General features: G+C 32.1%; 2 protein-coding genes, 1 long non-coding RNA gene and 1 other non-coding gene across 7 annotated transcripts; 2 read left to right on the forward strand and 2 right to left on the reverse strand.

Annotated features, from left to right (window-relative positions):
• Nucleotides 1-4,141: 4,141 nt before the first annotated feature.
• On the reverse strand, nt 4,142-14,426 carry LOC125862686 (uncharacterized). Of its 4 annotated transcripts, none has more exons than XR_007446072.1 (4): nt 14,150-14,409; nt 13,981-14,041; nt 7,138-7,555; nt 4,142-4,400 (listed from the first exon to the last, which is right to left on the reverse strand). It is a non-coding gene; the product is annotated as an uncharacterized LOC125862686 (long non-coding RNA). The 4 variants fall into 4 exon arrangements; XR_007446073.1 differs by lacking the exon at nt 4,142-4,400 and adding an exon at nt 5,010-5,241; XR_007446070.1 differs by lacking the exon at nt 4,142-4,400 and having other exon boundaries at nt 5,337-7,555; nt 14,150-14,426.
• On the forward strand, nt 4,827-7,626 carry LOC125862685 (inactive TPR repeat-containing thioredoxin TTL3-like). The gene is made up of 3 exons (XM_049542809.1): nt 4,827-5,633; nt 5,724-5,919; nt 7,062-7,626. The coding sequence occupies exons 1-3, from the start codon at nt 4,843-4,845 to the stop codon at nt 7,596-7,598; spliced, it is 1,524 nt and encodes a 507-aa protein (XP_049398766.1). The 5' UTR covers nt 4,827-4,842; the 3' UTR covers nt 7,599-7,626.
• A 3,609-nt stretch (nt 14,427-18,035) lies between the features above and the next one.
• TRNAR-UCU (transfer RNA arginine (anticodon UCU)) lies at nt 18,036-18,108 on the forward strand. Its single transcript has one exon. It is a non-coding gene; the product is annotated as a tRNA-Arg (tRNA).
• A 1,903-nt stretch (nt 18,109-20,011) lies between these two features.
• Nucleotides 20,012-21,524, reverse strand: LOC125862681 (uncharacterized). The gene has a single exon (XM_049542803.1). It carries the CDS (start codon nt 21,346-21,348, stop codon nt 20,443-20,445), a length of 906 nt encoding a protein of 301 aa, XP_049398760.1. The 5' UTR covers nt 21,349-21,524; the 3' UTR covers nt 20,012-20,442.
• Nucleotides 21,525-22,846: the final 1,322 nt, after the last annotated feature.

The following is a 22,846-nucleotide window of genomic DNA, read 5'->3' on the forward strand; positions in this document are numbered from 1 at the left end:
GACACGGGGGCGTAAGTCTCATGGATCTACGGGGCGTAGTCTTATGTATATTCAATTTTATAGTTTCGTTACTAATAAAATAAGCAAAAGTAAATCTTTCAATGATTTTACAAATAATTTTTTATAAATAACCTATAATATATAGAAATTATATTTATTTGAGATAAGTATTAATAATCAATAATGAAGAAAAAAGGTATTATAATTACTATTTGAGAAATATCATTACACCAATAATAAAAAATATGATTTAAAGCAAAAACGGTTTTAAAAAAAAATTAAAAACTCCCGAGTCTACATTTTTTATACCCAGGACTTACGTTTTTATACTCAAGGCTTACGCCTCAAATTTTAGAACTTACACCTTAGGATCTACGTCTTTAATTTACACCCCAAAGCGTTTTTGATACGCCCCGCCTCGAGACTCGCCTCAAAAACGTTTTTGAAAACACTATGTGACTCTTTTTTAAAAAAAATCAATAAAAGAAAATACATTAATTGAAACTAATGAATATATATATATATATATGATAGTAAGATAACTCTCTTTGTTTTAGTTTATGTTTCTTACTCTTTACTTTTATTTTTTTTAAAAAGAATGTCACTTTCTATATTAACTCTTTAATCCAATATCTCATGCGACATATTTAAGATTACAAGATTGAAAACATATTTTGGTACATTATAAATCATTATTAAGATCACAAGATTTGAAAATTTTCACTTGCTTTCTCAAACTTCATATTAAGTCTAAGAGGGATCAAATAAAAAGGAGATGATCACTCAACTTCAGATAATTAGCCATTATATTCACTCTGTTTTGTTTTTTCTTCCAAAAGTTACTCAACCAATTTAGTTTTCATGGCCATTATTCCTATAAATAAAATTTTCAGTACCTATCNATATATATAATTCGGTTTTTTTCGGTTTTTTGGTTTTTATCTTTTAAAATCCAAAACCAAACCAAAAAACCAAACAAAGTAATTTATTAATCCAAAACCAATCCGAAAAACCAAAAAACCAATCCAAATAAAATTTCGGTTTGGTTTGGTTTGGTTATTCGGTTTAATCCGAATAGTGCACACCCCTACGCCCCGCCTCGAGACTCACCTCAAAAACGTTTTTAAAAACACTGTGTGACTCTTTTTAAAAAAAAATCAATAATAGAAAATACATTAATTGAAACTAATGAATATATATATATATGATAGTAAGATAACTCTCTTTATGTTTCTTACTCTTTACTTTTATTTTTTAAAAAAAGAATGTCACTTTCTACATTAACTCTTTAATTCAATATCTCATGTGACATATTTAAGATTACAAGATTCAAAACATATTTTGGTACATTATAAATCGTTATTAATATCACAAGATTTGAAAATTTTCACTTGCTTTCTCAAACTCCATATTAAGTCTAAGAGGGATCAAATAAAAAGGAGATAGATCACTCAACTTCAGATAATTAGCCATTATATTCACTCTGTTTTGTTTTTTCTTCCAAAAGTTACTCAACCAATTTAGTTTTCATGGCCATTATTCCTATAAATAAAATTTTCAGTACCTATCTAATGACGTGACAACTCCAAATTTTTAGGAAAAAAATATCTTAAAAATTAAAATTAATATTTGAATTTATTTAGGACCCAATTTATCATAAACTTGACCAAATTCTTATTTCGATTTATCATCCACTTGAGATTTTAAAACTAAAATAAGCCGGGAGAGCTTGTAAATTAACTTTTTAATAAGTTCACTATATAAGAAATGTATTTAAGCTTTTATATCTTTTTTTATCTAAGAATTTTTAATTGTCACGCCACTAAATAAGTACCAAAAATTATGTTTCTAGAATTAATGATCACGGAAGCAAATTTGATAAAATTAAGTGATTTTTAAAAGAAAAATAAAATTAAATGGCCATCGAAACTTCGAACTCAATAAAAAGGAGAGAATAAGCCAAAGCACATGTACCACGTAAAAGTGGTCACAATTAGCTTAACTAGTTGTAAGAGATACTCCCTCTATTTCATAGTGTGGCGTTTTTAGCTTTGCGAGGTATAAATTAAGGTAAATTTCTCAATTAGAGTAATTAATAATGGGACCTATTGATATAATGCATGCTGTCCGCTGAAACATAGATTTTTTTATCATTTCTTGTAGGACACACTCTTACATGTAGTTTCTATCTAGAAGGAAGGTCTCAGATGTATCTTCGACATGAATTTGGAAAAAAAGAAGAAGTTATAATTTTGATATGAGAAGTGAAATATTATCATATTCTAGCTAGTTTGTGTCTTATGGGAAATGCAAGTGTGATTATGGGCCTTGGATTAGGCCCTTTATCGGTTTTCAACTTTTCATCCTTCTATGTACAGAAAAATGGGATTGATTTTCACATAAATGGACTTTTAGGGGTTGATTTACATGAATTACATTGGAGACGAGTGATTTTGAACTTTTTACCTTGTTTATCCCACGTGCAAATCAAAACTTCAAATAATATTGAGGGTGTTTGGTCATGAAAATCATTTTTTTTAACTTCATTTGGAATTTTTTATGTTAGAGTTGTTGTTGTATTTGACTATTTCTTTTGCAAAAAATATTTAGAATTTAAACTTACTTTTCCTAAATATGAAGAAGAATTGGTTCTACAAATTATGCTTCATCGAACTGTATTAGTAAAAAAAAACTTACTTGTAATATGTTAATGACCAATTTAACAACTTGGGTAAAGTAGTTGATGTTTTTATAAGGTCGGAATAACCTAGGAGGCTCTTATACTTGGCTCCGTTTGTCAGTTGAACCATTTTACTCATCACTTTGCCAAATGAACTCTTAAACTTGATGAAACTCTATTTTCCAAACCGCTCTGACCATTGACCGAGCTTATGTGACATTAAAATGGTTGAGTTGGACAAATGTGAGACAACACGCGTTTTAAAGCAAGTGAATGCAATATTTTTATTTTAAAATTATCAAAATTATAAGAAATAATAATAATAATTTTTTAAAAAAAATTCAAAACCTTTCTTCTTCAGCCCAGCCCACCCCTTCTCTCTTCTTCTTCAGCCCCACCCCATCTTTTTTCTCTTCTTCAGCCCACCCCACCCCCACTCTTTCTCTCTTCTTCTTCAGCCCCACCTTATCTTTTTTTCTCTTCTTCAGCCCCAGACACCCCCACCCCCGCCCCTACCCCTTTCCTATTCTTCTTCTTTGAGATACACCCCATCACTATAATCATCAAATATAAAATTAAAAAAACTTTTGCAAGAAAACATATCATTCACCATTTTCATAAATTTAAGATCTATTGCTTGAATTTGCTCCTAAATACATTTTTCCCAACTTGAAGTTTTCTTGAATTTTTTTATTAAATCAAAATAAATAGAACCTAAAACATGTGCAAGAGCTAATTACAATCTATAAATATGATTGAGAAACTTTTGAGTGTGAAATATGAAGAAAGATGAAAATGATGGTTTTTTTATTTTTGGGGTGAGGCATAAGGGTGGATGGGAATGAAGAAGCTGAAGTAGGAAGGGGAAAGAGAGAGAAAATTGCACTTTTATTTTTTAGTATTATTTATTTTTAAAATTTGATTTATGATGTGTCATTGGAAAAATAATAATAATGACGTGTCATTAAAAAATGACATGGTATTTCATGTGTAAAAAGATTATTACACGCGCACACATTAGATAGGAAAGGGGTTTAAAATAGTGTTTGAGTTTAAGGGTCCATTTGGTAAAGTCATAAGTACAATGGTTCAACTTACAAACAGAGTCAAGTACAAGGGTCTCCCAGGTCATTCCGCCTTTTATAAGCTCAAAAAACTGATTATTCAAGTTGCAAACATAGATGAATCATTCAAACATTATTATAAACTGTTATGATCTATGAAATTTGTGTTATGGCTATGTTTTCAACTATTTTATAAATGCAGACTATGTACTTAAGTACAACCTTAAAAGTAAGAGTTGACTACTCATATGGTCATTCAACTAATGTAAATTGCGTATTAGAATTATCTTTTCCATATTTTATCGCAAAATAATGAATTTTTTGTAGTTGGCTTGATGAGACAAGCCGGCAGACCATGCAGAAGAAAAGCATTTCCTACAAACATGCAGGCCTAGTTTTATGAAATTCAATTTGAAAAGCTTAATAAAGAGCCATATGTTCTAAAATTATGTCTATACCCAATGTAACAAATGCAGGATTGTAAGAAAAATAAATCAGTAAAATACAAAACAAGTGCAACAACAAATAGTAATACATGTTGAACCAACATAGGTTGTGGTGCAGTGGTGGAACTACTCCATCCTCAATCAAAGGTCTCGAGTTCGAGCTCTAAATAGGGAGAAAATCATGTTAAGAGTGTCACTCTTGAATGGACCCTGCAGTACGCATACTCATGAATACTATCAATACTCTCAATAGTGTAGCTTTTGAGAAACCAAACATATGTGCCCTTAGCTCGAAATAAATAATATCACATCATGTTAAAAATACCTATTTCTAAAATCCGAGCACGTATAATATTAAAGAAAATACACCCACTATAGAATATATTCACTCATATTATATGAAAAATAATAATAATAATAATAATAATAATAAAAAAAAAAAATAATAAATAAATAAATAAAAAACAGGCCTATCAATAAGGAAATATCTTGATTTCTTTGTTTTTACATATTTGATTTTTGTCAGTTGACCCTTCTTCTATATATTATATATAAAGTCTCCTATTTTATATCTTTTCAGTGATTAGTTGAGAACTTGAGATCAGTAGTTAGCTTCTATTTTCTTGAAAACCTCTGTTAAGAAACTATTGAAATGGAAAATACTAGAAAAAGTGGTCAATCAACCATGTCAAAAATTGCAGATAATTCAGTACTAAATGGATTAGGTTGTGGTCTAATAGGTGCTTTTTTTCCAAAAAGAAATACTAGCACAAAAATCAACATTACAACCAGGTCCAGTGACACCAGTGTTGTCAAGAATTCAAGAAGATGTCACACCAGCACTTGTCCGAAGAATTCGATTTCTAGCAAGAACAAAGTGTCACAAGTTGCGAACTTGGCATACACACAAAAGCTTAGAAGAGAACCAACATTCACCTCGAGTGAATTGAGCATGACAATCTTTAGTCATCGGAAATCCAAGGTGAATGGAACGTTGAATAATAGTTCAACAGGCAATGTTACACTACTAAGCCACTTGGGAAACTTGAAGCTGCAGGGGAACCAAAATTCCTCAAGTGACAAAAAGGCTATCCAGAAGAAAGGCAAAATCTTGATCGGGAACATAGCAAGGCAAACTAGTAGTACTGTAAAAAGCCATCAACCAGGGAGTTCATTTCGCGGTTCTGCAAATAAACTGGACCCTGATGTGCTCAAGTCCATAGGCAATGAGCAGTACAGACAGGGGAAACTTGAGGAGGCATTGGATTTGTACAATCAAGCAATTGCAATTGATCCAAGAAATGCTAGTTATTATAGCAACAAGGCTGCAGCTTTGATGAGTTTAGGCCACGTGATTGAGGCAGTTGTTGCATGTATAGAGGCCGTCCGGCTAGACCCTTCTTATCACAATGCACATTATCGTCTTGCAAGACTATACGTTAGGTTAATCATTTTGAATCGTCAATTATTTTTCTTTAGATGATTTTGTCTAAATTTGGTTAATGTAGTCGAAAATTTTGTTCATTTCGACAGGCTGGGAGATGCAGAGAAAGCCATAGATCATTACAAACAATCAGGGCGAAAAGTTAACAAGAAGGACATTGTAGAGGCTCATGATATTAAGAGACAGCTCTTAAAATGCACAGAAGCACAGAAGCTGAGAGATTACAATACATTGCTAAAGGAAACACAAAATTCTATCACCTTAGGAGTAGATTCAGCTCCACAGGTTTCACTACAACTAAGGCCTCATTTGTTTGTACTTGGTGGAGGTCTGAATCTGAATGGTTCAGACATTAGGCCATTAAGTGTATTTGTTTTCATTAAGATTTAAGCACCTAATTGGTTTGTATAGGTCTTAATCATTAAGATCTTGAACAAAGTCTTCACTATCACTAACCGCCTCTGCCATCACAACCACCACCACCATTGAAAACTACCATTATTGTCATCAACTATCAACCACCTCTGTCATCACCATCACCACTATTGCCAGCCACTACCACACCTATCACCTCCATTACTATAATTATATCTATCCCACCACCACCGTCATCTCCTCCACCACCACTACCACCACTGCGACTAACTCCTACTACCAACCAACTCCACCATCACAACTAGCACACCCACCAACTACCACAACCACCACCACCGCTGCCATTGTTGCCACTAACTCCACCACAACTAACTGCCACTACCATCACTATGGTCAATCCTTATAATCAACCATAACAACTAGCACCACCGTTAACTACCACCAAAACATTCTTTAGCCGCCATCATCAGCACCGCCAACTACTAACATCAACCAACTTCACCATCACAACCACCACTATCAATCACCACCATCACGACAGTCACTACAACACCAACCACCTCCACCATAAGAACTATCACCACCACCATTCCTAGTCACTAAAGGACTAGAACAAGGGCGTACATAAATATTTAGTGAACATATTATCGCCAACATCACAACCACCACAGACCGTTACCACCATCACTACAACCCATCCCCACCATCATTAGCTAACATGAATATTTCATTTTTTAAATCAGATAATGATTTTATTATATTAAATTAATTTTTTTTAAAAATATCTAATTGATTTATTGTTTATTTATTATGTTTACAAATAATTACATTATGTTCATTCAAATGTTGAAAAACAAATGATGTTAATCCTTCCGTGTTCAAATCTAAAGACAACATCTTAATCATTTAGATGTGCATATAGATTCACACGTCTTAATCTTAATGGGGAAAAAAATGAGGCCTAAAGTCCATCCCTAATGTACAAAGTCTAATAAAGAAATTAGATGTTTAAAGATTCTTACTTTTTTCCTTTTACTTGATTTCAAATGAAGATCTTTGCCATGAGGGCTGAAGCATTAATAAAGTTGCATAGACATGAGGAAGCATACACCACAATTCAGAAAGTACCTCATATAAAAACCGAGCTATGTGCTTGCCTTCTTGGTTCAGTAAAAACAGTTTATTTGTTGATCACTCGAGCTGAGGCCTATGCAACAGTTGGCTGGTTTGAGGAGGCTACAGCTGCAGCTCAAGAAGCAACAAAATTGGATCAAAGCAATGAAGTAATTATCACAATTCTAAGGAGAATTGAAGGGTTGGCATCATCTCGGTTAAAAGGTAACGAGTTGTTCAGAGAAAATAAATTCTCAGAGGCTTCTTTTGAGTACACTGAAGGACTAGAACAAGAGCCATACAATTCTATTCTACTGTTTAACAGAGCAGCATGTCGATTCAAGCTAGGACAATTCGAAAAAGCTGTGGAAGATTGCACTGCAGCTCTTGTACTGCGTCCTTCCTATACAAAGGCTAGATTGCGGAGAGCAGACTGCAACATCAAGGTAATTCGACCACATTTGTTAAAGACATGATTAATTAAGTAAATAAAAGTGTGCCCTCTCTAACCGCTTAACATTTTAGATGATGTGATCACACTTATTTAACAAGGTATATATCATAAAGTTTTAGTTGATATATGCAGTTGGGAAGATGGAAAGCAGCTATCCAAGATTGTGAAATGTTGATACAAGAAAATCCAGAGGATGAGGAAGTGAGTAGGGTGTTCTTAAAGGCAAAAAATCGGCAACAAAAAACTTGTTAGAGAATTGCTATTGCTATCCAACTTATTTTTTACTTCTATTTTATTTTAGTTTATTTTATATGATGAGGATACAAATGAGCTTAAATGAAGAAGTGAAGATTCATATAGACGACTCCCCACTTATTTGAGATTGGAACGTAGTAATTATTTTTTTTTTTGTAAAACTAGTGTTAGTACCAGCCCGATAAATATATTGAATGAAACTAATATAGATACTACAGATAAACGAATGTCTAGTCCCCGGCGTGAGACGGGTGTTGAAGAGTCCCAAATCGGTTGAAAAACGGATGGGTGGTCTCCTTATATAAACTTGGCCAATCTTCCCTCAAGAGCTAGCTTCTGAGGTTAAGTTATACCCAAGATCCATTTCTTTACGTGGTATTAGAGCAGGACCCATCCTAATTGTTGTTTACCTATGATGGGTCCCTAGATTAAATTGCTCAAGGGCCAGATATCTGGTCTGGGGCATGAGGTGGGTGTTGAAGAGTCCCAAATCGGATGGAAAAAAAATGGTGGTTTCCTTATATAGACTTGAATAATACTCCTCTTAAGAGCTAGCTTCTGGAATTGTTGAATAATCCTCCTCTTAAGAGCTAGCTTTTGGATTTGGATTAGGCCCAAGATCCGTTTCTTTACAAGAAGAAACAAATAATTAATTATATCTTGATTTTTTAAAACAGAAACTACTTTAGACCTTATTTTTCCATTACATGGATGTTTAAATAGGTCTTTACGATAATCTTCTTTACTTTTTAATTCATTCTCAACTTTAGATGTGTTATAAGTTTACACTTTCCCACTTAGTGGAACTATGTTGGGTATGTTTTTGTTGTTATATTAGTTTACACATGAAAGTTTGAGTATGAAGATTTACCACATACGTACACTGATTTGATAGATTTTTGAAGTGTAAGAGGTCATTTTTGAAAACCATACTAACAATAACATTTTCAATAATAGCAATAAAGGCACAAATAAACATATAAGTATATAGTAAACATTAAAAAAAAACTGAATACAGATTTAATAAGTGAATAAAACCACAAACTTTGAAAAAGAAAAAGAAACACAACAAATGGACACTTCAAATGAGGACACATGGAAAGAGATATGAAGAGTCCTATAACACAATTTAGACATGGAAAACAACAAAGGACACGAATAGTCCACACGACAACACGAACCTACAAAACAATGCTAATTAAAAGAGACATTAGTCCTAGATCCTTATAAATTGTTGTGGTGGTTTGGATCTTGAATGTTAATATTGTTGAAAGATGGATCATTAATTAAAGTCATTATATCATCATCATTTCCGACCAGCATCTCAGACAATGTTGGACTATGTGGAAAGCCAACGGAGTAGTTCTGATAGTTATTCATTGGGATTGATGCACTCATTGGGGGATACTCATTGAAGAGTCCATCTAGGGTGTTATTAGAGGAAACACTAAAGCAAGACATTAGAGGAGCCATTATTGGTGAAAGTATTGGAGAAGCCACTCTTGTTGGATGCATTGGAGGGGGCATTCCATGAGCCCTTCTAAAAACCATTCCTTAAGGTTATGGAGGATACAATTGTGGAAACATTGGAGGAAACATTTTTAAAGAAAACGGAGAGAGAGGAAGAGGAGGAAACCTCGAAGGGTCTACAAGAGGAACCGGTTGAGGACTAGGAACAGGTTGAGGAGTCCTCAAAGGAACCACCAGATGACACATTGTTTTGGGCATTTGAACATGAGCGGGTGAATAAGCCATTGATGGTTCCGAGCAAGCCATTGGAGGAGTAATTATTGGTGAAGGAATGGGAGAAGCCATTGTTGTTGGAGGCATTGGAGGGGCTATTCCAGGAGCCCTTCTAAAAGCCATTTCTTGAGGTAATGGAGGATACGGTTGTACAACCATTTGAGGGAAATTTTCTAAAGAAAATGGAGAGAAAGGGGGAGGAGAAAACCTCGAAGGGTCTACAAGAGGAACCGTTTGAGGAGTCCTCAAAGGATCCATTAGATTACACCATGGTTTGGGCATTTGAGCAGGAGCGGCTGAAGGAACCATCGATGGATCCGCATGAGGAACCATCGATATTGGATCCACAACAAGGACCAATAGATCAGTACTTAGCTCTTCAAAGTTGGTCGCACTAGGAACCGACGATGGAGCCACCGAATGAACTATTGATACTGGAGCCCCAATTATTTCCAACAAAGGAGCCCTTGGCTCCTCAGAGCTGGTCCCATGAGGTACCACAGGTTGATGGGCATTCAATGTGGAACCCTCTCCGTCAGTCTTCGCTTTCATCACTTCACGTAGCTGTTTGAGGTTTTGTTTTATCACAAAGCTCAAATCGTTGAGATCGTAAGGGTGCATGTCATCGGGAGTATCAATTCCCTTCAACACTTGATACATCTTATTTGTGCACTCATTGACCCTGTTTTCTTTCCTTACCTTATGTAATTGTTTCTCCAACTTCACAATCCTTCGCTTCATGAACTTTTCTCCCGTCATCATGTGTTTTGATTGATCTAACACCGAAAGCTCACTAAACCTTTTAAAGGTATTGAATGCATTAGCATAATTTGGAAACAAATCAGGTTGGTTTTGGTAAGGACTATAGACGACTATAGCCATTTCAACACCACAAAGTGCGGTGAGTTCATAAGCCATTTTAAATAACCCTTTTAATCTTAGCTTGTAAGAGGCTTTCCTCTTAGTCTTATTTTCAATCAAAGCAAACTTCACTTTTGTTCTGGGCATGGCTAAATATGAGGAATAGGAGGAGATATGTGTTTGTTTGGATATTCGAGATCGAATAGCTTTGTTGTTGTGAGTTTCTTTGTCTAATTGACTTCTATTTATAGGGGGAATTTAGATTGTGTAAATCTTTGAATAGTTTGAATTAGAAGATATTTAGGTGCCACCCATAACTATTATGGCATAAAACTAATTAATGGTGCATCATATACCAAATTAGATATTATCATTTTGAAATATATGCAGTTTATGGCTTCGGTCTTATCCTAACCAATTTTTTAGTCAAACTTTTCTTATTAAGAAAATAATTTAATATTTGTTAATCTAGAATCCACAAGAGATGGTCATAGAGTAATAACAAATGTCTTAGCTTATGGCATAAAACTAAATAATGGTGCATCATATACCAAATTAGATATTATCATTTTGAAATATATGAAGTTTATGTCTTCGGTCTTATCCTAACCAATTTTTTAGTCAAACTTTTCTTATTAAGAAAATAATTTAATATTTGTTCAATCTAGAATCCACAAGAGATGGTCATAGAGTAATAACAAATGTCTTAGCTTACTCATTTCAGTCATCAAGAAAGTTATAAAAATTGTATATTTCAATTTATGGATGTACAAAATTAAAGATTGATTTTACTGTTACCTTTGTCAAAAAAATTAAAGATTGATTTTGAGAGAAGGTAACTTCATATGAAATGGTGATTTTTGTATGATTGTAGTTGTTGCAGCGATTGTAGAAGCACATTATTAGTTTCTCCAATTTTGGAATAAATGATATTTTGTAGAAATTTTATGTTGGTTTGAAATATATTAAAATCTTGCGTAGAATTAGTTTTTGTTACTATGATACCTGCCAACCTCTCATCAGACTCGCATTGAAAATTTTCTAATGTGATTTTGAGGAAAATCAATATGAAATAATTACACAAAACACTGTCAAATCAATGCACTTACACATAATGGGAAAGAAAATGAGAAATTTTATTCATTTTATGAAAGGTACTCAAGAAAAAGAGAAATTAGTTGCAAATTGTCTTACAAATTTTTTTTTTAATTAAATGAAAATATACATTTGTACTCTGATGATATTTCCACCCATTATGGTAACTAAGTTAAAATTTAATCATCTTGAGATCCATATTTAAGTTTATCTGGTTTTTTCTAGCTAATGTCTATCCGTATAAACCAGAAAGGAACACATGACCTGTTTTTGACCTTAAGTTTCAAAAGTCTTTCTTTCTTAAACTCCGTGTCAAGTCAAACAACATCACATAAATTGGGACAAGGGGAGTAGTTTTGTCGCGTTAAGTATAGCTATTTAAAGGTCACAATTTAAACCTAATTAATAAATTGTCTTTCTCTGAATCAATTCTTAGTGTCTGTCAACCACGTTTCTCTATCAAGAAAAGAAAGGTTTGGGCTTTTAGGTTAAGTTAATTCATTCACACAATTTTCATGTCCATTACCTTCTCTTCTTCCCATTACTAAGGGTATACAAAAGTCTATTAGTATTTAGCAAAAAATGAAAGAAGAACGGCCACATATATAATTTAAATTAGTATTAGCAAAAAATGAAAGAAGAATGGTCACATATATAATTTAATTATCTTATACTTATATTTATGCGAGTTAAATTTAGCGGCAAAAAAAGGTCATAATGTAAACCTGTAGTTGAATCTTTCATCTTCCCTTATTCACACGATAACTATAACGAAGTCTCTGCCATATTATAGCCTTTGTGAATCGAGTTTAACAGGTAAAAAGTCCAATTTAAACCTAGTTGGATTTTTTGTCTTCTTCTACTAATCTTACAAGTAAATTTATGTTACACTATTTTGCAGCAAAAAAAGGTCATAATGTAAACCTGTAGTTGAATCTTTCGTCTTCCCTTATTCACACGATAACTATAATGAAGTCTCTGCCATATTATAGCCTTTGTGAATCGAGTTTAACAGGTAAAAAGTCCAATTTAAACCTAGTTGGATTTTTTGTCTTCTTCTTCTAATCTTACAAGTAAATTTATGTTACACTATTTTTTTGTGAGGTAAAAAGCTTAATGGCGAAAAGGTCATAATTTAAACCTAATTGAATGTATCGTCTTCTTTTATCAACACTGTTAGTATTAGAGCCCGTAAGATGTGCGGTCCATGATTAAAAAAATAATCATAACAAACTATTTTCTTGTTTGTTTAAGCACTTCAAATGTAATTGTTCAAAAAATTGCAACAACCATTTTACTTCTACATACAATGTACAAATATATTTAATAACGTCCCAATTTATTCTTGTTTGAGTCATTGTTATATTTCTCACATATTTATAATGGATGATACCCTTGAAATAATTTTAAAATATTTGACGAAATCTTATTAGCAAATATTGCATAAAATGATTTTTTTAGTATTAGTATATATATGGATTTTGCATGTTGCATATTTTTTATGCTAAAATTGTATTCAATTCTAAGTTGCACGGACTCTTCACTTTCGATGCTGCATCCGTGTCAGATTCTTAAAAAACACACTACTTTTGGAGAATCCGACACGCACTCATTGATGTTTTTGAAGAGTCCGAGCAACATAGATTCAATTCATACCACTGGGCTTAAGGATAGAGCCAAAATAGGACAACAGGACAAAGAGTAGGTAGCTAGTGAATCTATAATTTGGAGAAGTGCTATGATACTATATGTTATTTGGGATTCCCCAACTATACCAATTGTAGCTAGATTCCTTGAGAGCAAGGGTAAATTCACTCAGAAAGCTAATGTCTATTATCACATTGAGGGTTATTATGTTGTGAATTCCAATCAATAGCGGATAGAGATGTAATACTTAGTTTTGGCCCTCACATGATCAATACTAAGTCTGTTGTTAAACCTTGGGTGGCCAGAATCAATTCTAAGGATGAGGTATTGAAAGTTATCCCTCTATGGTGACGTTCCTCAATCTTCTATTTAGTTGTTGGGGTCCTAAGTCCCTAAGTAGGATGGCTAGTGTGCTACGAACACCTATATGTGATGCTGATTGTACAACTAAGCTTAAAAGGATTTCTTATACTCAAGTGCCAATTGAGATCAATGTCATTATCCCACTGCCCAAATCAAAGTAATGGATCCTCAAAGCATAATGTTTGAACAACAGTATTGTGAATTCTGTTGCCAATGGTTTCAAACCCCTGATAGAAAACAATTCATCACTTTCCAGGAGGCTATATAAATGGTTATTGCTAGAGCTGAGATAGGAAATTGTCGCAAAGGCGCGGTAATAGTAAAAGCCCCAATTTCCCCCAATTCTTCAATAACAACTAATAAATTACAATCATGGCTCTTAATACATTTTACATAACAATAATAGTAATATGTAAATAGCATGGGCTACTTAGAATTACCTTTTAAGGTTCAAATCCCAAAAGATTACCCTTTTAGGGTTGTTGATAGAATCCTTCATATCTAGCAATTTCAATGAATTTGATATCAAAATCTAGGTTACAGAGTGATATATAACAAAAACTGGTATTGATTTTGTAAAACTTGTACCTGATCAGTTCAAAATCTCACCTTTAAAGCTGCGCGAAATAAGAATAATACCGCCGTGTATCGTTCTCTTCTCCGGTAGAAAGACTTCATTTTTCTCCGGAATTGTGCTGGTGTAACAATAGTGATAAAAAATTGAACATGTATTATAGTTGTATATAATATGCATATAATACGTATAAATCAAAATTTATACGCTCGATTTTCTTTCAAATTTGATCCGCCCTAGAATTTGTATATGAACTAAACTTATAAGGCAGAAGTGAAAATAAATATTAACACTCAAGTCATCTCCAATAAAGAGAAAATTTCAACTATCTTGAGTCAATTATACGAGGAAATAGAGAAATTGATGACAATGTTAAACATTGTATTGGGACGGATGGATGAAACGAAGGCTCATTTATGGTGTTTTGTGTGATAAAAATATTTGTTATCGAAACTTAAAGATAAATCTTATAAAGTGTTTGTTAGACAACTATATTATATAGGCGTGTGGAGTGTTGACTAGTCAAGAACTCACACATTCAAAAGATATAAATTGTGAATATAAGAATGTTGAGATGGATGTGAGGATATAGTAGGAGAGATAGGATACAAAATGAGGATATACTGGACAAGGTGACGACAATGATAGATAAGATGAGGATGGCAAGGTGGAAATGATACATGCATGTAAAGAGGAGATGAGCATATGCCCCAGTGCGAGAGGTTGATTATGTTGGAATTCAAGAGATGTATAGATAGGTTGAAGAAGTATTAGAAAGAGGTGATTAGACATGATATGATACACCTACAACTTACCGAGGACATGACCCTAAATAAAATGATATGCATAGAGATCGAGGATTAGGGATAGAAAGTTAGTAGGTAGTTGAGTTAGTGACGGATCCAGAATTTGAAGGTTGTGGGTGCTCACTGCTCTTTAATCTTCCTGAATCACCAAGCGTGAGTCCTTCTCCTCGAGCACATTTTCTTGCCTTTCTGCGGAAGCAACTCATTATCTTGGCGCTGGCAAGCTTCCTAACAAGATTCTGAAGCTTTTTCCCTTTTTAGAGAGACAGTCTGTTTTTCGATAAGTGAATGCTCGAATTCTTGTTCTCACACTCGCTAACTTTCTTTAACATAAAATTGCTAGCGATCACAAAGTATAAATATATAGCAACTCGAGCACGTCAATAAAATAGTACATAATAAAACAATGATTAATTAATTATCATCAAAAATAACTTATAATCACGAGTTACACTAAAGAAAAAGAGACCAAAAAGTTTTTTAAAATAGAGAAGATTAAAAAGGTAAATGACACTACATTAAATCAAAAAATAAAAAGGAGAGAAGATGGAAAAAAATTAATTGAAATAAAAGGTGCAATTTAGAAAAAAATGCTGCCAGAAAGAGTCGACCTCATGACTAGTAGGTAAAGAACCAAAGCAGCCACTAGTATTCTTTGTTAAGTGGGTGCTTATTTATATTTTATATTTGTTTCTTCATATTTTCTCTATAGATACAGAAAAAATTTGTTGGAGTCGATGGGTGCTCGAGCACCCGAAATGCTCCACGTAGATATGCCCTTGGTTGAGTGCTACTTATATCTCTTATCAATATTAGTATTAGTAACTTTCCTACTATAATGTTCTTTAATTTTACAATTACTTTATTGTTTTCATTGATTAATTTATCATACTATTTTGTGGTTACAATTATTTTTTCTACATGGTTTTCTGTATGATTTTTTTAGTACTATTTTTCTTTTCTTACTGATTTTGATATGCTTCGTTTAAGCCGACAGTCTATTGGAGACAACATTTCTACCTTCACAAAGTTGGGGTAAAGTCATATATACACAATCTTCTCAGATCTCCACTTGTAAAATTACACTAAATATATTATTGTTGTTATTATATATATAACCAATTAGAATTATACTAAATTAATGTAATATTTAAGAACCATCCGCCAGTAGTGTATAACTAATATACTCTATTTGTCTCAATTTATGTGGCACTTTTCATTTTTTCGAGAGTCAATCAATTTAAGTTTGACCAAGAATTTGCATAAGGAATCTTCGAATTTATTAAAATAAAATTTATATATTTGTAAACTACGTAAAAAGTACCATAAGTCAAAATAATTGAGAATTTAAAATATTTTTAAAATAAATAAAAAATTTACAGTCAAAGATAGACTTGTTTGAATTTCGAAATCTGAATAGTGCCACATAAATTGGGACAGAAGAAGTAATTATTTATGATTGCAAGAGAAAATCAGGCGAACTAAAAGATCTTAGTAGCTAGAGGAAAAGAAAGCAAAAACGATTCTCATAGCAACAGGCGAAATGGGAGCTTTCTAAACCGTAAGAACGGGGTTACAACCTCAAAAGGAGGAGGTAAAACTTTTACCCTTCTTTTTTGGTCAATAATCTTGGAACTATTTGACAAATTAACGGATTTGAAATGAGTTTTAATGATTTTGTCTTTTATTAGTAATTAATTGAAAGTAAATAGAAATAAAATATATATGTTAACTCACTTCATCTCATATTAATTATCAAATTTCCCTTTTACACCGCTTTCTAAAAACTCATAAATAAGAGGTATTCGCTCCATTTAATTTATTTATGTATCTATTTTAACTTGATACAATATTTAAGAAAATAAATAATATCTTTTAGTTTTATGGTATAAAAATAAAGATATATAAAATGTGTTAAATTATCTTTTAATTATGTACAATGTTAGAATTAAAGAATTGCTAAAAAAATATATTCCTATTTAGACGGACAAAAAAAAGTAAAGCTAACAAATAAAATAGATAAAATAATATTTTTTACTAATTTACCCTTCATTACCAATTATTAGTATTTTTTACTAATTTACCCTTAATTATCAATTATTAGTGTTTTTTACTAATTTACCCTTAATTACCAATCCAATATAGGAGTAGGACCAGCAGTACTATGTGGATAATAAAGAGAAACATAATAATTAGTCATAATTACGACCACCAAACATTCCTTTTACCATTATTTTCTTTCCTGTTGAGTGACAATATCAAACATACATTGTATCATGCTAATGACCTGTTTGACCATAGATTTCTGAAGTAAAATTTGAGGAAAAATTTAGTAAAATAATATTTGTTCATATAATTTGTTATTATTTGATAAATATTTTTGACAAATAACCCAAATTCTCAAATACTAGAAAAAAAAGCTAGTATTTGGGTCAAGTCTCATTATTTGAAAACTTTTAATAATTCAAATTCTACATCAAATTTTTATCTTTTTCAAGAACACCCTCTATAGTATTTGTTTGTGTTGTTTTACATATTTTTTTACGTGAACATTAAAGTAGTGATGAAATATTCAATGAATATGAAAGTGATGATATGGTTGTTGATGAAAATGATGAACAATCGGCTTAGGGTAACAAAGTCATGTGTTATGTAATACAAACATATGATAGTTTTGATAGTTTTTAGTAAAACTTATTGGTTTAAATCAAATTTCTTAAAAAGGTGAAATATATTTCTCAAATACTATGGCCAAACATATGCTGAAATTTAACTCAAATAATATTTGCCCAAAATTTTGGAAATTTATGGCCAAACGCTAGCTAAATTTCTTCCTTTTTGATTCACTTCATATTTGATTGGACACAAAATTTAAGAATATACTTTAAAATCGTTTGAACTTTAATTTTTTATTCTTTTCTTGATGGTATATATATATATAGCTATACAAAATATCATGTCATATTCAAAATTAATTTTCGTTTCTTTTTCTTTTTTGGTATCCAATAAAATAATGATACTACTAAATAATTAAAAAGGAGAGTGTATTTATTAATGGAAAATTCATGTTAGTGAGACATAATAAATAAATTTGGTTATTGTGAATGAAACAACAGCGCCCATGGCCTAATGGATAAGGCGCTTGACTTCTAATCAAGCGATTGTGGGTTCGAGTCCCACTGGGCGTGATTTATTTTTTCCGTCTAAAAATTCCTTCATTTTCTTAAACTTCGTATCTAGTAAAAAAATAGATATAAATCGAAATAGAGGGAGTAGTTAAATTAGTTTGTTCGAGATTAAAACATAGTTAATTTTTATTATTTTCCCTTTTCTTTTACTTGGATTGATGCACTTGAGTCAACTACCTTTCAAAAACAGTCTCTATACCTCGCACAAGATAATGGTAAGATCCGAGTACGCTCTACCTTCCTCAACCCCACTTAGTGAGATTTCACTAGGTATGTTGTTCTATCATTCTCCCTTTATCATACTTTATGTGATATCAAAATTTTATAATTATATGAATGACATTATATCTTTATAATAGATTTAAAAAAAGAGCAACTTTCACATAGAGCAAACATAAAAATCATATTTGTATGTTATAGCTATAATTTGCATAATTGCGCTCCATAGCAAACTTTATGTTTGCTATGTCTATTTCACTATACGTATATACAAAAGAAGCTGGCTATTTCGCTATACATATATACAAAAGAAGCAATTGTATAATCTATTTCGTTATACATATACAAAAGAAGCAATTGTATAATCTATTTCGTTATACATATACAAAAGAATCAATTGTATAATCTATTTCGTTATACATATACAAAAGAATCAATTGTATAATGTGTTTGTATAAAGCGAGAAAGAGAGAAAGACAAAAGGAAACTGGGTAGGGAAAGATCGTATTTGTATAATCATAAGTGTATAGGATGAAAATATATGCATTTGTATTTGTATATACAATTTTCTCTCTCTTTATACAAACACAAACGCAATGCATACATTTGTGTTTGTATAAAGTGAGAAAGGCGAGTGAGAGTGGCGAGCGAGATCTAGAAGAGGGGAACGAAAATATATGTATATATACAATTTTCTCTCGTTTTATACAAACACAAACACATTTTATACATTTGTGTTTGTATAAAAGCGAGAGAGGCGAGCGAGACTGGCAGCGCAACAACACGAGAGTGGAGAGCGAGATTCCACAATGGAGAGAGGCGAAAATAGCAACAGTTTGCTATGGGGTACAATTAAATCAAACTATGGTTATAACATTTAATTTGAATTAATAGTTTGCTACTATTTACAATTTTCCATTAAAAATTCTAGTCATATAAATGTTGTGATATACTTTGAATTATAGTAGTTTTTTAAAAAAAATCTCTTCTTCTGAAATTATACTTCACGTATTCTTTACGTCAAAACTAATAGTGTGACTTTAATTTGAATTGAAAAAAAAAAAGAAGTGTGAAGTTTAAATATCTTGTCAGCTTCTTCAAAGTCATAACTCCTTCTCTTTTTTTTTTCTTTTTTTTTTTTCAAATTAAATTTCAAGGAATAAAACGTTTTTCATAATCAATTTTAAATTTCACCAATTATGTATCATTCATTGTATCCCTACTATTGTTTGTAGCGCATTTTCTCTTTGAAGGTTTTCTGCACTTAACATAAGAGCTACACATTATTCCTCCTAATAACTTGAGCTTATAAGATGATTTGCATACTTTAATAGTATGGTATGCTAACAAAAATCTCGAATTCGAGTTTTACCGTCAAATACGATTTAAAAATGTTAAACCACACATATAACGCTTATTAATCGCCTAACATGATTCAAAATGTTAGACCATACATAAGTTAGCGTATTAAGACATATATTTGTGGAAGCTTATGATAATATTAGATTCATTTGAATTCAATATTATTTATAAAGTAGAGTATATAAATTACATGGAAAAACATACCAAACACTCCTATTAGGATGAATCCATAACTTTAAAAGTATAGTAGATTCAATAAGAAAAACGTTAAAGAATTAAATTCATAGAACTTAAATCCTGAATCCTGCTTAAGATACATTAACGAAATCAAAATGTCCAAACACAAAAGTACATTTGTAAATCTTCTCCATTAAAAATATATCCTAAGATTGTATATTGTTTGAGTAAACAACCAGAGATAAGCGGGGGAAAACGTACTATACAAAATTACACATCTACGTACACATTACAAAAAGATAAATTCAAACATCAAAAATTTAAATGCTAGTATTTGAAGAAACTTCAAGGAAAATTGAGAACAAAAGTGGGGATATTTGGCCAAAGAAGCTAGCTCTAGTGGTTGAACATCTCCATCATTGATCGATAGGTTGAAGATTCAAGTCATACTGAAGGATAAGTGGTCGGTAGGTTGAAGATTCAAGTCACGTATTGGAGGATAAGTGAGAACACTATTGATCCTGCTATATTGGCCAAAGAGAAATGACCTTGAAATTTGATCATCTTGAATGTTAATTACCTCTTCGAACTTCGACTTCTTGAAAATGGATCTTTAATTCCACCCACAACCCAATTTTCTTTTGATATATCAGATGAAAATTTGTAGAAATCACTCCCATATCTCATCACTACTAAGCTTTTCTTCTTCTTATTATTCTCCGTTCTTGATTTTTCATTCTTTCGTTGATCATCATCATTGTCGTTGTCTTTGTGTTTCTGCTCCAGCAAACCTTTTGCTGGAGCAGAGCGACAACGCATAAGCAAAAGTGCGTTTGGTGGTGGAACATCATTATGACCAAAAACAGAGTACTCTGTTTCCTCTGTTTTTTTGGCATGCTCTGTTTCCTCTGTTTTTTGGTTTTCTTGTAAAACCATAAACCACTTAGAGAAAACAGTTCTTGATGCTGTTTTCGCTTCATCATCATTTTCTTCTTCATCTTCCTGATCTTCGTCTTCACCATCAGAAGTGATAACATCTGTTTCATCAGTATGAAACGATCCAAAACATCGAAAATCAAATCTTATATTCCTCAAACATGTCAACAACTGCATCGCGTCTTTCTTGAATCCAACACCTTCCATATTCCAAACAAGTTTTTTCTTTTTTTGCTTCTTAACATGTAACTTCTCAATCTCTTCCATTACTGATTGCCAATTCTTGATCTTACATGTTTTCGGCTTGTGTCTTACTTTGATTTGTCCAGCACAAGTGACTTTTGGTGATGTTGGCTCAGAAATCTCAGTCCTTTTCCATAACATAGGACTAGCTTGGCCAGCAGGTCCAATACCTCTTGTGTTTGATCTTTTTAAATGGTGATGATGAGAGGCTGGACTTGGCATAAGTGTTAGATGAGCTCTTGAAGGAAAACAGACTAATAAATCTGTTGAAGGAGCTTCTTTACACTTTCTAATACCTTTCATGTTGAATGTTTGTTTGAGTTACTTGGATTTTTTTGAAATCTTGAGATTTGATGAACAATAAGAATAATGATGTTTGGTGTTCTTTTTTGTATTGAAATTGTGTTTGGAAGAGTGAAGTTTTTTTAAAAAGAAAAGTAAAGAGAGGAGGCAAAAGGCAGTGGACAGCTAGCTTTCTTTTCTTTACTTTTTTGTTTATTGCTTCTATCTTTACCATCTATTATAGGGTGCACTCTTGTTGGTTTCTCCGTGTATTGAGTTCTGACTAAATTTGAATTTGTGATGGAAAGTTTTATATCACAGGTTAAATGCTTAATCTGTAGTGGGGTCCTGATTAGATTTGAATTTGTGCTGAGAAGTTTCATATAATAAGTAAAGTGTTTCTTAATAAAGGTGACTTCATATTCAAAGCTCAAATTTGAAACTGTTGATTAAGAATGAAGAGTATTTACCATCAGAGGATCTAGAGGGATAGCGAAGGATTCGGTCGAACTTCCTTGGCAAAAAATTACACAACATATTTAAGGTACTTTTTATGCATATTTTGAACTTTCTAAACATAGTATAAGAGGTTGACTTAATGGTTGAAGGGACTCAAAATTCAACTTGAGATTCTACGTTTAAATTTCAAGCACTACATTTTTATTTTTCGAACGCATTAGTAAAAATTCTGGATCCGCCGCGATTTGATATTCCATCATAACCGTTGGTACATGATGCATTTTCTACCATACCCTCATTTTGCTTTGTTTTGCAATGGGGTCACAAAGTGTGATCATCCTTCTTTTTCTTTCTTGGCGTTTACTTTTTCATCAAACCCTTGCCAAACAAAGTGGAGTAATTCAAATATAGATAGATCCAATAAATAAAAGAACAAAAGAATTATTTATTATAATAAAGAGATAAAGAAGGGAAAAAATTGGATTCACCAGCTTTGTTTCATGATCTAATCATAACTTACAAATTAATTGTGATTTGTGAGACCATTGTCTGCCAAGTGCCAAGTTAGGCAAGGGTCATTCCATAGTGCTTGTGCCAACAAATAGTCCTACCAAATTCATTGCTTAAAATAAGTCTTATCTTCTATTTTTTTTTAAGGGGATAGGAAGTTAGGAAATATAATATAATACTAGCTAGCTAGATGATATTCTTTCTTATATGAATTTCTTCTTTTTTAAAAATTATAAAAAAAAATTACATTGTACAATTTGAAGAAATTAGCTTCTGGTTATCCAGGTGGGCTAACTCAGATCCATATAACTTTGTGATAAGGTGCGATTCATAGTCCTTCTTTTTTATGCAGTTTGTGTATATATACACGTGATTGCACTATTAAACTAGTGACATGAATTTAATGATCCAACTAATTGTATGTTGAATAGATTCTTCAGAATTAAAAGGAAGTCATGAGGTTTTAATTAAATCCCTAGACAAATACAATGCAAATAGAGCAAAACCAAATCTTTTTGGCTATACATGAAATGTTGCATCTTGGTCATTA

Source organism: Solanum stenotomum, chromosome 4 (genome assembly GCF_019186545.1).
Source record: "Solanum stenotomum isolate F172 chromosome 4, ASM1918654v1, whole genome shotgun sequence".
NCBI classification, from domain to species: domain Eukaryota; kingdom Viridiplantae; phylum Streptophyta; class Magnoliopsida; order Solanales; family Solanaceae; genus Solanum; species Solanum stenotomum.

Coding starts and splice junctions, on each gene's coding strand:
- LOC125862681 (XM_049542803.1), bottom strand. CDS start 21,348: ATGAAAGGTATTAGAAAGTGTAAAGAAGCTCCTTCAACAGATTTATTA.
- LOC125862685 (XM_049542809.1), top strand. CDS start 4,843: ATGGAAAATACTAGAAAAAGTGGTCAATCAACCATGTCAAAAATTGCA. Junction 5,634..5,723: donor CTTGCAAGACTATACGTTAG/GTTAATCATTTT, acceptor TCATTTCGACAG/GCTGGGAGATGCAGAGAAAG. Junction 5,920..7,061: donor GAGTAGATTCAGCTCCACAG/GTTTCACTACAA, acceptor TTTCAAATGAAG/ATCTTTGCCATGAGGGCTGA.